At 40.8% G+C, this 12489-nt stretch overlaps 1 protein-coding gene across 3 annotated transcripts in view; it reads left to right on the top strand.

Annotated features, from left to right (window-relative positions):
* Positions 1-12489, top strand: part of Tmem156 (transmembrane protein 156) — an 88020-nt gene that overhangs the window by 31570 nt on the left and 43961 nt on the right. Inside the window, exons 6-7 of one of the 3 annotated variants that reach the window (XM_013009122.1) lie at positions 331-433; positions 1595-2017. The exons of 1 other annotated variant lie outside the window; for it this stretch is intronic. In XM_013009122.1, coding sequence (XP_012864576.1) covers positions 331-433; position 1595 — 104 coding nt within the window. In that variant the 3' untranslated portion in view covers positions 1596-2017. Of the gene's footprint in view, positions 1-327; positions 434-1594; positions 2018-12489 lie in introns of those variants that run through there. One more of the 3 variants, XM_013009121.1, reaches the window with a different exon arrangement.

Genomic DNA, 12489 nt, shown 5'->3' with positions numbered 1-12489 from the left:
TAAGATCTTTTCTTGCTACTTGACATTGTGCTTAAAAATCTTTTTCCCCCTGCATTGCTTTTCTTTAACTAGGCTTCAAGTCTTTTGTAGAGGAGATAGAATGACAGGTAGGTGAGGGAAAGAAGGAGGGAACAGAAACAGGGTGGGGGAAGTAGGTTCAAGGTGAGAGAATTGCAGAAAGGAACTGTAGTAAGTGATGCAAATGGCCAAAAGTCTTTTTTAGAGGTAGACATGGCCCTCTCACTGTACCTTCTCACCTCTCATGCCTTGTTCCTTCCTATTTTGCTTGGACTACATAGAGGCTGACCCAGTTCTTCTTTTTAATAGCAGAATCCACACAGAGGCTAACCTTGGCTGGGGTCAAGGAAATACTTCCTCCCATCCCAGAACTAGAAGCTACTTCCTCAGTAGATCAGGAAGATCTGCACACATGGTGAGTGAAGACTTGGTTTCATTGACTGGCGTGCTCACTATGACTGTGAATAGATTTGGGGAGGTATAGTTGATCCCAAATGGCATTTCTGTCTGGTTTATAGGAGTGTCAGGAAGTGATGCTGTTACTGTCAGCTCATCTGACTTAGTAGACATGAACTAATGTTGCCTTTTTCTCCAAGATCCAGGAAGGATCAATAAACTAATCTCTCAGCCTATTAGACAAATCCCTTAGTCTGTTAAAATGCCCCTGAAATGTCAGCTCATCCCTTGGCACTGTTTGTTCTGGAGTGATCCATAATTCAGTCATAGCATGAGAACAGAGAAAGTGGGCATTTGTTAACGCAGGAGTACTTCCCCACCCAATTGCTGAAACCAGACCAGATCCGCTGAGCCTGTTTAAGATAGTTCATGTGGGTTGGTCTCACAGGGCACCAAGCAGGTGGAAGGAAGTGGCGGGCTGACCTAGGGGCAACTGAAGGATGGAGCATCGGTGGTCCATATGTCAACAGGAAATTACACATCAAGGCTCCATTTGTGTTCAGGCTGAGAGAGGCGGAGCTTATTTGGTGCTTGCCTCTTAGTGTAGTCAGGGTCTGTAGCTAGTTTGGACATCTCATGGTAGGATGTACTGTAGTCAGGTGACTGCGACCAAGAAGTATCACTGGGCGTTAGGTTTGCTTCTTTCTCAAGCTGGTGCTCACACTAGATTGTTCCCATTTGCTGACATTGAGCTCCACTTGATTCATCAAATGCCTCTTGAGCACCTCCTGTGTGTCAAGACTTCTAGACATTGGCCAAACAGATAGACAGTGAGTAAAGAGATCAGGATAGGAAACTTCCAGTTCCCATGAAGAGTGTCAGGTGATGTGACAGGCATTCCCAAGGGACTAGGACAGACCCTCTGCATGCGGAGGACAAGGACGCCTCGCATTCACTGGATGCTCAATTAAACAAATCTGTTGACTGAAAGAATTCTCTCAATTCTCTCTCTCCTAGCATGGAGGAATGTTATAAATGAAAGAAACTTGCATGAACACTTAGGCTTTCATTTAAGACACAATTTTAGTAAACCATTTAAAAATCATTTACCAATTCTATTTTAGGCCATTGTTAACAAGCCTTTTGTTCGAATCATGTTTGCTTTTTTTTAAATCTTCAGACTATCGCTGGGCAATCTGGACTAAACCTCATGAAGAGCACGCATCCAGTTTTATTTTGGGAGTGAGGGGGCTGGTAACTGAGGACCATGTGAAGATGCACAATAGGGCAGCAGCAAGGATGGCAACTAGCTGATGAGAAGCAGCTGGAGAACATGCATTTGACCCAGGAGATGAAGAAAACGAGTGTTTCAAGGGATGGAATGAGTCATGGAAAACAGCTGAGAAAACCCATGGGAAAAGCAAGACAATACTAATTCCCCTTTTATTCTATCATTGTAAAGCTAAGAGTGGACTCACAGTTTTAATTTTGTGTGTATGTGAGTGTGCTGGCCCTGAAAGTGTAGGCATGGTCCCTGAGTGTTTGTGTTCAAGGCTAACATTATACTATTGAGCCATAATTCTAATTCTGGTGGGTTTTTTTGGTGATTAGAGATAAGAGTCTCATGGTCTTTCCTGGCAGAACTGTCTTTGAACCAGGATCCTCAGATCTCAGCCTCTTGAGTAGCTAGGATTATAGTCATGAGCCACTAGTGCCCTGCCCAAGGTTTTAATTTTATTTTTTTTTAAATTTTAATTTTAAGGAAGCAAAAAAATGGTCAAGGATGAAAATCTTCTTTCCCTCTTATTGAGCCACATTCCACATACTGATTGGATAACTTTTCCTATGCAGATGTTTGCTTCCATTGGCAAATTTATTTTCTGCCATCTTTATGTATGAGTAAAATTGCTTATCTGAGTAGATTTCTAGAATTTAACAGCTGTTTCGAATTCATACTAAGTGATGGAGTTCAGGATATGTCACCCCAAAATATGGCAACTTGACAGATGGAATATTTTAAGGTGAATGTGTTTGAGAAAATGACGGAAGCAAGAAGGCCCCTGTGATCTCTCCCCACCACCATTTTTCCCTGAAGCAAGTAATAACACCTGTTCTGGCCTCTCTTTGCCACAGATGGTAAGACCCCATCCATGTGAGAGGTGCCTTTCCAGTACGCAAGAGCAAGGATCTTTATGCCCAAACACACAAGTGCACAGAGAAGTTGAACAATTTGGCTTGCACTATCATATTTTCCCATGAGTTTCCATTTCTCATCAAACGTACTATAAAACAACAACAACAACAAACACTCAGCCATTGGGTGCTGGTGGCTCCCTCCTGTAATCATAGGTATTCATGAGGCTGAGATCTGAGAGGTTCAAAGCGGGCCCAGGCAGAAAAGTCTGTGAGATTGTTATCTCCAATTAACCACCAAAAAGCCATAAGTGGAGCTGTGGCTCAAAATGCAGAACACTGACCTTGAGCAAAAAAAAGCTAAGCAAGAGCATGAGGCCCTGAGTTCAAGCCCCAAGACCAGTATAAAAATCAACAAAAACCACTCAGTCTAACACCCCCTTTGGATCTTCATTCCTTAGGAAGCGTTTTGTAGACATTAAAATGTATTTAAATAAGTTAGTATGCTTTTCTCTTGTTATTCTTGTGTTGTAGAGGCCTTGGCCATGAATTTAGAAGGGCAGAAAGAAAAGATATGTTTTTTTTTTACGTCTTAAGTAAGTAATCTTAACAGGAATGAATGTTCTTGTACACAGAAGACTTACTAGTGCACCCCCCTGGCTCCCTTTTATTCTAGATCATACACTGAAATTTTAATTGAAAAGTTTGGGAATGGAAGATTTGGCAAAAATAATTCTACATGTCTTTTTCTTGGCTCTTCAGCCTAATTAGCTGGTGAGTCAGCTCAGGTCTGGGATTTTTCAGGAGCTTAGGTGGGCCACACTTCATGAGGTATGACTATTATACAACTTCTGAAAAGCCAAATTATTATCTCCTCACACATCACTTATTATGTTCTGACAAATGACTTGGAAATCAGTGGGAACTTGGCTTACAGAAGGCATAAATTAAGTTTCAAGTTCACTTAGATCGTGGCAGTTTTCCAGGCGCTAACTTCCCTTATTTATTAAAGTGAAAGACTTTAATGGCCGTTGGAACACACAGCAAAAAGGTTAGAGGCTAGTACAGGAGACAGAACTCACATGCTACTTGTGAAAATGGTAGATGCAACATAGTAGAAAAGTGTCATCTGTAGTGACTTCCTGGGAGAATTCACAGGCAATAAAGTAATTTCTGGTAGGGGGAATCAGGAGAAGGTTCTGCAGAAGGCTATACTCTGCAGCAAGCCCTTGGAAATAGTTTCTCCGATCTCTGAGAATTTCAACCAGCCTTTCCAGATACATATTTTTTCTACCTTTGGTCCTTTTCACAGTTATTAGAACAATCATGCAAATGAGTTCTTTCTTCCCAGGAAAAGTTATCAATTTGGAGGCTGAGGCTGGAGGAAAAGACCACCACTAGTTGTATTCATTTTGGTTATTTGGCCAGATTTGGCTACACTAAAATAAAAAAAATCTCTGAAGAAAAATGAAAAGACCCTTTCATCTACAAACAATGAAGGTCTCAGTCAAAATGATTTCAATGAGCTGGGCATTGGGGGCTCACCTTGTATTCCTATTTACTTGGTAGGCTGAGATTAGAGGAAACATGGTTCTAGGCCAGCCTGGGCACAAAAGTTCAAGAGATCCCTTTTCAATAGGAAGCTGGATACGTTGGTTCTGTTCTTCTACCTACTGCCAGGCCTAACACAGGCAGTTCTGACTGAGTCCATACTCAAGCAGGAATATCTCAGAAATAACCAGAAAAAAAAAAGCACCACCAACATAAAGAGCTGAGAAGTATAGAAACTCCTCCCTAATTAAAACATCCAGATCTGGTTTATTAGCAGTCTCCTTCAGTGAAAAAGTTCAATAAATTAAAGTTCATTAAAACCATGCGTGGACTCCCTTTTGATTAATAACATATAGACAAAGTGAAGCTCTTTCATTGAATATAAGACTTATCCTTTGCCAGGTACACTATGACAAAGAAACAAGTAATTCAGACAGTGACAAAGCAGTCTGGCAAGCGATAGACTAGTTTTTAAGGGACTAGTTTGATCCATATTTGAACTCCTAGTACCAAACTGCACACAGAAATACCCAGTGAGTGTTTACTAAAGGAATGGAGTATTAGTGGCAAATCAGAGTGTGTAGAAGACAGAAATTAAGACTTCCTGGAAGAGTTTCCAAGATAAGAGAAAAATACACAAAGTTTACAGAAAAGGGGGGGCACATATTCAAGATCTATGTGTCTTCCCTCCCACAAATCAGGTGCACATACATGAGCTCCTGGCATTCAGGAGATATTCTCTTGGTGAATAATAACTACGGGGCTCTCTGTTTTCAAGGACATAGAGATAATTAATGTATGACAGAGAGGTGTTACGCTTGAGAATGTCAGAGTTCTGCAGAGGAAAATTGACAGTATTGTGATCTATTGCAAGATTTTTTTTTACAACGGTATAATTTGAGCTTGTAGCTGCTTAACCAATTAAAGATTAAGCAGGCAGGCCTGAAATGCTACTGCATAGCTGAAAGACTGATTTATTACCCAAAGGTTATTAGAATTCAGGGAAGCCAGATTGCATTGTAAGTAGCACCACCCCCCATAACCCACAGACAGGACTCAGTGCCAGCTTCTTTCAGGCTTTTCTTAAAGCTACTCCATAAACCCTGTCCCCTTTTTAGAGAGTGCCAGTGCCCCCTAAACAAACTAAAGGACTTGGGAAATGTTTATAGGTATGAGAAAGAGAGCTTATCAACGATAGAGCCAATACACATCCCATATTCTTTTGGTTTTCTCTAAACCTCAGTTCTTAAGTCCTGGCAGGAAGAATATTGTGTCTGGAGACTTACAGAATTCCATTTATTCTGCTGAGTTTATACCTAAATATTGTGTGTGTGTGTGTGTGTGTGTGTGCATGTGCTTGCCTGTACTGGAGCTTGAACTCAGGGTCTAGATGCTGTCCCTTAACTTTTTTCAAGGTTAACAATCTACCATTCGAGCCACAGCTCTGCTTCTAGCTTTTGGTGCCTCATTGGAGATAGGAATCTCATAGATGTTTCTGTCTGGACTTGCTTTGAACTCGGAACCTCAAATCACACCCTCCTGTGTAGCTAGGATTACAGTCATGAGCCACCAATGTCCAGCCTTTCAAATGGATTGATTTGCTCAGACTGATAATTTTGTATGATAATTGTGTGCATATGTATGTGTGCATGACAGTAGCAATAAATGCTTATGAACTGACTGGATGGAGATACAATTAAAAATATGACATAATTTCATGAAAATCAATAGCTGTTCGCTTACTTTATCTTACAATATGTTTCAGCTTTGCCTCTGGCATGAAAATAAAATGTGGCTACTTTTAAGAAGTAGAAAGTCAGCATTTAGATGCAATATATGGAAGCTCTTATTCCTGTTTTAAAAATCAATGAGCCTTTCATTCTTGAAGCCTGCTAATTTCAGACCATTTGATGCAGCGACTGACCAACTGCTGCCTTTGCAGGAAGCCCAGCTGGAGCTGAGCTGCGGAGCGGCAGCCTGGGCACTGCTCAGAGAGCCACATACTGTTTTGTGCAAGACTTCCCTGGGGAAAGTGGAAGTCCTCATTCTTCTTGTTCTTCTTCTTTTTTTTTTTTTTGCCTTGGTTATTGTTTTCAAAATGCATTGGTGGCTACTATACTCCTAGCTACACAGGAGGATCTTAGTTCAAAGCCTACCTGGGCATAAAAGACCATGAGGCTCTTATCTCCAATTAATCACCAAAAAGGTGGGAGTGGAGCTGTGGCTCAAGTGGTAGAGTGCTAGCTTTCAGTAAAAATGCTAAGGGACAACATCCAGGTCTTGACTTCAAGCCCCAGTACTGGTGTACGCATGTGCACACGCATGTGGGTACACATACACACACAATCTCTTTTTTGTTGTTGTTGTTATTAGTGGTCTTGGTCTCAGGGCTTGTGCACTGTCTCTGAGCCTTTCTGCTCAAGGCTAGCTCTCTACCACTTTGAGCCACACCACCACTTCCAATTTTCTGGTGTTAACTGAACATAAGTGTCTAGCAGGCTTTCCTACCTGGGCTTTGAACGGTGATCCTCAGATCTCAGCCTCCTGAGTAGCTAGGGTTACAGGCTTGAGCCTCTACTGCCCAGCTGATGTCTGTCTTTATGTGAGATGCAGGCCTTGACTTTCAACATCCATTCTTACCTAAATGGTTCTGTAAAGTCTCAGGGCTGCAAAGACTTGTTGGTAATCAGTCACACAATCAGCAGGCCAATAACCTGGGCAGGGTGGAAATTGCCACTAATGGATACTTTTACCTTGACAGGAAAATGGAAACATAGTTCTTCCCTCCCCCTCTGTCCAATCAGCAAGGAAATACTTTAAAAGGCATAAAATGATCAGAAGGTTTTAACACTCACCTCAGGTGTCATGAGCTGTGGGCTCTGCCAAAGAAATGACAGGACAAACCCATCTTGCGATTCCAGGACATCATCAGGACTCAGATTTGTTCTCTGCTGAGACTGTCCTCTACTTTCCATTTATTATTCCCCTTCAGAGTGAAATGGAGCTGGAAGAGCACAGCAGAGACACTCTCCCCCCTTGTTCAACCTGACATTTTATTTGCATCTACCACTACATCATACATTCAGGGAGGGAGAGACAGAAATTGCAGATGCAGAGTTAAATTCCCTTATGTTGTATTTGTCAAGATGAGCAGATTGCAAACTACCTCTTGCAAATATGATATGCATCTGGGCATCAAACTAATAACTCCAAACCACAGACTCATTTATTTACACGGCATTTCTCTTCAGAAGTTTCTGAGATTGCTTCTGTAGTAATTCTGTATCCCAGAGCTGTTCAGGTTGAGTAGGAGGATTAGAGCAAATATTGGAAGTTGGAGGCTTTTTGTATCCAGTGAGGCAGAAATAATAAATTTTTTCTATTTACATAATCACAATCTTTACAAATTATTCATTTTCAATACTCAGTATTAAGTATGGTAGAACACATCTAAGTATAGGAATACACATTTGTAATCCCAACACTCTAGAGGCCAAGATTGAAGGTAGAACTTATCTCAAAAAAAAAAAAAGAGAAAAAAGAGAAAGGAACACTAGGAAGTTTTGCTGAGAAAAGTGAGGAGCAATTTGTACAGTCAATCAATACTGTGTTAGAAATTTACAAGAAATTAAAATCACGTTGATTACTTACACAGGCACTTTTGGCTGCTCTTGAAAATGATCCAGGCATTTTATAGTTTTAATCTCTGGCAAGGTTCTGTCCTCTGACCTCCACTTCCATTGCAATTTCTTTTGCTTCTTATATTAATATTTAAAAATTTAGTTACATATTTATCCACTAATGCATTTTAATTAAAAACTTAATATTATAAATACTACTGGAGTTTCTTTTGATTACTGTCATATTCTCACATTCCTTCCCTCCTATTATACTCCTTTCTACTTCTTGTCAATCTGTTTGTCTTTTGTTTTATGCTAGTCCTGGGGCTTGAACTCAGGGCCTGAGAGCTGCTGACCCTAAGCTTTTATTCTCAAGGCTAGTACTCTACCAGTTGAGTCACAGCTCCACTTTTGGCTTTTAGTGATTATCTGGAGATAAGAATCTCATGGACTTTCCTGCCTGGGCTGGCTTTGAATCATGGTCTTCTTGGCCTTCTGAATAGCTAGGATTACAGGTGTGAGCCATTGTTTTTGTATTAACAGTTTGGGCTATGGATAGTATTTCTCTGAGCATGTGTATCATCTTTTAGAGAATTTTCCTATGTCTTCCTTGTTCCTTTAGCAATGCACCTTGGAGTTATTTCATTCCTCTTTGTTTGACTGCTACATAACATTCCACAGTACGGTTACCACAATTCACTTGTTTTTGTGGCTCAGATTTTCATTTATCGTCTTCTTACTATGAAGAGTCCTGAAAGCTTTCTTTTAGCATGAATTCTTTGAAGTAAAAACTCTATAAATTCCATGGGAAAAAGTTTATACATTTCTAAGCTCCCAATTCATAGTCATTTATGCTACACCAAATATTGTTTAAATGGGCACCATTATTTCCATAGTTAACTGTGGTAGTCAGCTTGTCATCACTGTAACAAAATACCTGACAAAATCAACTTAAAAGAGGAAAGGTTTACTTTTGCTCACAGAGAGGATAGAGGCCATGCTCAGCTGGGTCTATTGTTTTCAGGTGTGCGTCAAGGTAGACACATTATAGTAAAAGGATTTGGCAGTCAGGAAGTTAGAGAAAGCCAGACAGGAGAGGCCAGGGATAAGATGTACCCCTTAAATGCACACCTCAAGCTATCTCATTTCCTCCAACTAGTCCCTACCTCCTAATAGCCTACTCAGCTATGACTTCATTAATTAATTGATTCATGGATGAACTTAGAGTTCTCATGATCCAATCGCCTCTGAACACTGCTGCAAGAACCCTCAATGTACAGTCATTGAAGGACATTCAATACCCAAACCACAACATTCATGTTTCATAACATAGCTCAACTCGACACTTCTTTTTGCATTGTTAATGACTCTACAATATGATTGCTCTCTCATTCAGCATTTACAGATTTTGACATATTTAAACTTTGATATATTTGTTCACTTGACAAGTACTGAATACTTGTGTTCCAAGCATTACTTTGGGTGCTAGGGGCTTGGTAACAAATAAAACACTGAGAAATGCCCATGGATGGAAACTGCATCCTAGTGTAAGGCAGAGATAAGACAAACACTGCAAGACAGCGAAGACAAATAGTAAGCTAGAAAGGGTATTAGTACAGATATGCCCTCATGAGAAAACAATGAATGAAGACCTGAAAGAGTCAGCGAGGGAGTTGTGAGTGTGGCTGAAAGAAGTACATTTCTAACTAAGATGCTGTCTCGGACCAATTCGTCTTTTTCTGACAGAGAAATGTCCAGTCTGTGTCTCATAGTTGCTTGTTTTTGTTTCTTGTCTGTTATCACTTCCTACCAGCAGTATTTTCCCTCAGACAGTAGACTTCAAGGCAGAAGGCAGCCAAGTTTTCAATGAGAAATAAATCAATCAACATGTAAGGTTTATAACAGGGAGAGTGGACATGCAGGCTGCCCACTATCTCCTGGGATCAAAGTTACTGGTAGGAAAAACCTGGGTAAGCTCCTTGACAGGGAGATTTGTGAAGCAATCTATGTCTGCTAGAGGCAACAGAATTGAGAGAGAGGAGGCCTTGGATTATTAGCTGGAAGATTTCTCTCATTCCAAAGAAAAACAAACTTATTTTCTATTTATGACAAGAGATTCACTTGTCTATGGGCTCTATCTAGTAATTTATAGACTGTCTAGGTAGAAATCCCAGCTCTTCTAATGATTGGTTAGGCTATCATGGGCACATTATTTCATTTCTTTAAGCCACACTTTTTTTATCTGTAAAATGGACAAAATAACAGTAATAATGCTATAAGATTGATAGGGAAGATTAAATGAAATAAAGAGGTAAAGTGCTTGGACTAGATATGGAAGCATATGCCACCATCACTGTCATCATCATCACATCATCATCATCATCATCATCACCATCCTTTACTGAGTGTAGCATGGAACTAGTAAAGCTCAGGAGTAGGGAGGTATCTGTTAACCCTTCTTTAAAACATTTTTCAGTATCTCACACCACTTGGTATTAAAGACGCAGTTGAAAGGCTTTGTAGACAAGTCTGGAATCTTTAAAGTATTTTAAAACCTGGTGTTCCAGAAAGGGACAGAGGGCTCAGGATTTTCAGCAATGACAAATGGGTTTTCCTGGCACTAGAGACCAGGGCGGGGCAGGCAATGGAGATGTCTAGCTCTCAAAGGCACCTGTGAGACAGGTTGCTGTGCTGTTGAAGACCGGGATTTTGCTTGATGTAAATGTCTGTGAAATGATAGAGCAGGCTTTGGTGAGAACCACCCAGGGGCCAAATAACCTCATGTGGCTTCATTCTGGGTCTCCTTAGTCCCAGTGTGTTCTCAGTTGCATGGAAACAACCAAAGCTGACAGCACAAGCTTGCAGCTACAATCTAGCTCACAGCTTCAAGAGAAGCTAAGCCTAGAAATCTAAGCATTCAGATACCTAAAAATAACACATGTTTCTCGTTTGTTGGAGAACTCTGTAGAAGAGTACAAAAGGCTGGTTAGTCAGGGCAAACTGATCTGGGTTTCAATCCTGTCTCTGTGGTTACTAGTTGTTAACTCTGGGCCACTTGTACTATTCTCTGGGTCATCTGCTCATGAGCAGCAGAGATGATAACCCAATCTACCCGGGAGGGTGACCACAGCTTAAATAGCACCAAGCAGAGAAAGCACTCAGTTCAGAGCCAGGCACATGTCACTGGATAGATAAGTTTGCCAGTAAACAGGAGACTAGAGTAGTAATACAAATATAAGAGAAGTGGGAAAGGGGCACATTGTTTAAAAAAAATGGATCCTGGAAGCTGGATACTTAATGACTGTCAAAAAAAATCCTGAGAGAAAAAGGATAAAGATGGCAGAGTCCCAAAAGTGGAAGCTTAGCTTTGCTTTTTGCCAGGGTTCACCCATCTGGCCTTGGCACGGATGCTGCCTTTTTCTTCCAAATAGCAATGGAGCAGCCTGGTGGTGAAGCCAAGTGTGGGGAGGAAGAAGTACAGTGGACCACTCCACATTGCTCTACTCAGGGAAGGCATTTAAGAAATACAGTATTCTTTTGCAGGTCACAATTCCTTTGTCAGGTGAGTGGCAGCAATTCCAGGCTGACATAATCCTGTTGGCTGACAGTTCAAAAAGAAAAATAAGGAGACAAAGAAAAATCCTCTCTGATCAAGACAAAGGTAAATTTAGTTGAAATTCAACACAAAATTCGAACCTTCCACAACCAGCTTCCAGTTCTACCTAGTCTATGATGATTCCAGACACCAGAAATTTCAGAGATGCTCTCCACACATTACTTGCTGTTTGGATTGGAATCATTCAATCCTTGCCAAAGGATAAGTGTTCAAAGGGTAGAAGGACTCATTATTTCCAGTGAAATAGAAAATTGAAAAGTGAGTAGAACTGTTGAGTAGCAGACATTGCAATGGATCATCTAATATGGATGAACATACAAGAAATGAACATAAACCCGCCTAAGGGATGAGATATCTAGAAAAATAAAACACATGGTTAACCACATCATTTGTTTTCTTTTATGTGAAGAATGGCTGGTCTGAATCTGCTCCTATGGCATTACTAATTCTAATCAACTATGAAAACCAGAGCAAAATTGCAGCTTTAAGATGGATTTCCAGGATGATCTCTTCTGATAAGCCTTTATAACACGGGGATATAGGAAACCAAGTGGACATTAGAATGTAGGACACGCTTAAGAGGAAGATCAAAGAGACATTTTTTTACATTACAAAAAGGCTAGCTTTGCCCAGCAGAATTACTGTTATAAAATTAAATACCATTTGAAGTTATGCATTATGATCAGCCCCGTAAGTTCAGTGCGCATGAACACTTATACACACATGTTTTTAATTTAAAGAAAGAAGTGCAATGGCTATTTCACATTTTTGTCCATTGCTCCCCTTAGCTGTTATATTCTGGACCTCTGGGATGGCTGCCAATGAGATCTGCTGCTTTCATTTCTAACACAGGCTTAGCATGACCAGCATGCACAGAAGTAGCTTTCTAGGGCAGCCGATTGCTACCAAGCGCATAGGAAATGCTTTCCCTTGACTCCTCCATTCAGGCTGCTCCCTGATCCCTCACACTTTCCTCCACCTGTGATAGCTAGGGTGTCCCCATCTCTTTAAGCTTCTGCAGCTAAGGTGTGCAGTTCCTTCCCTGGGTGTGACCCAGGGCCCTCATCCCTGCCTCAACTATTCACTGGACTCTTAGCTTGAAGCACAGTCCAGTGTGAGACCCAGAAAAAGCCACGAATCCTGTCCTCAGTGGTG

This window comes from Dipodomys ordii, unplaced genomic scaffold (assembly GCF_000151885.1).
Source record: "Dipodomys ordii isolate 6190 unplaced genomic scaffold, Dord_2.0 Scaffold8, whole genome shotgun sequence".
Classification (NCBI taxonomy): Eukaryota; Metazoa; Chordata; class Mammalia; order Rodentia; family Heteromyidae; genus Dipodomys; species Dipodomys ordii.
The sequence above is the reverse complement of the archived record's forward strand: the minus strand, read 5'-3'. Positions and strand labels throughout refer to the sequence as shown.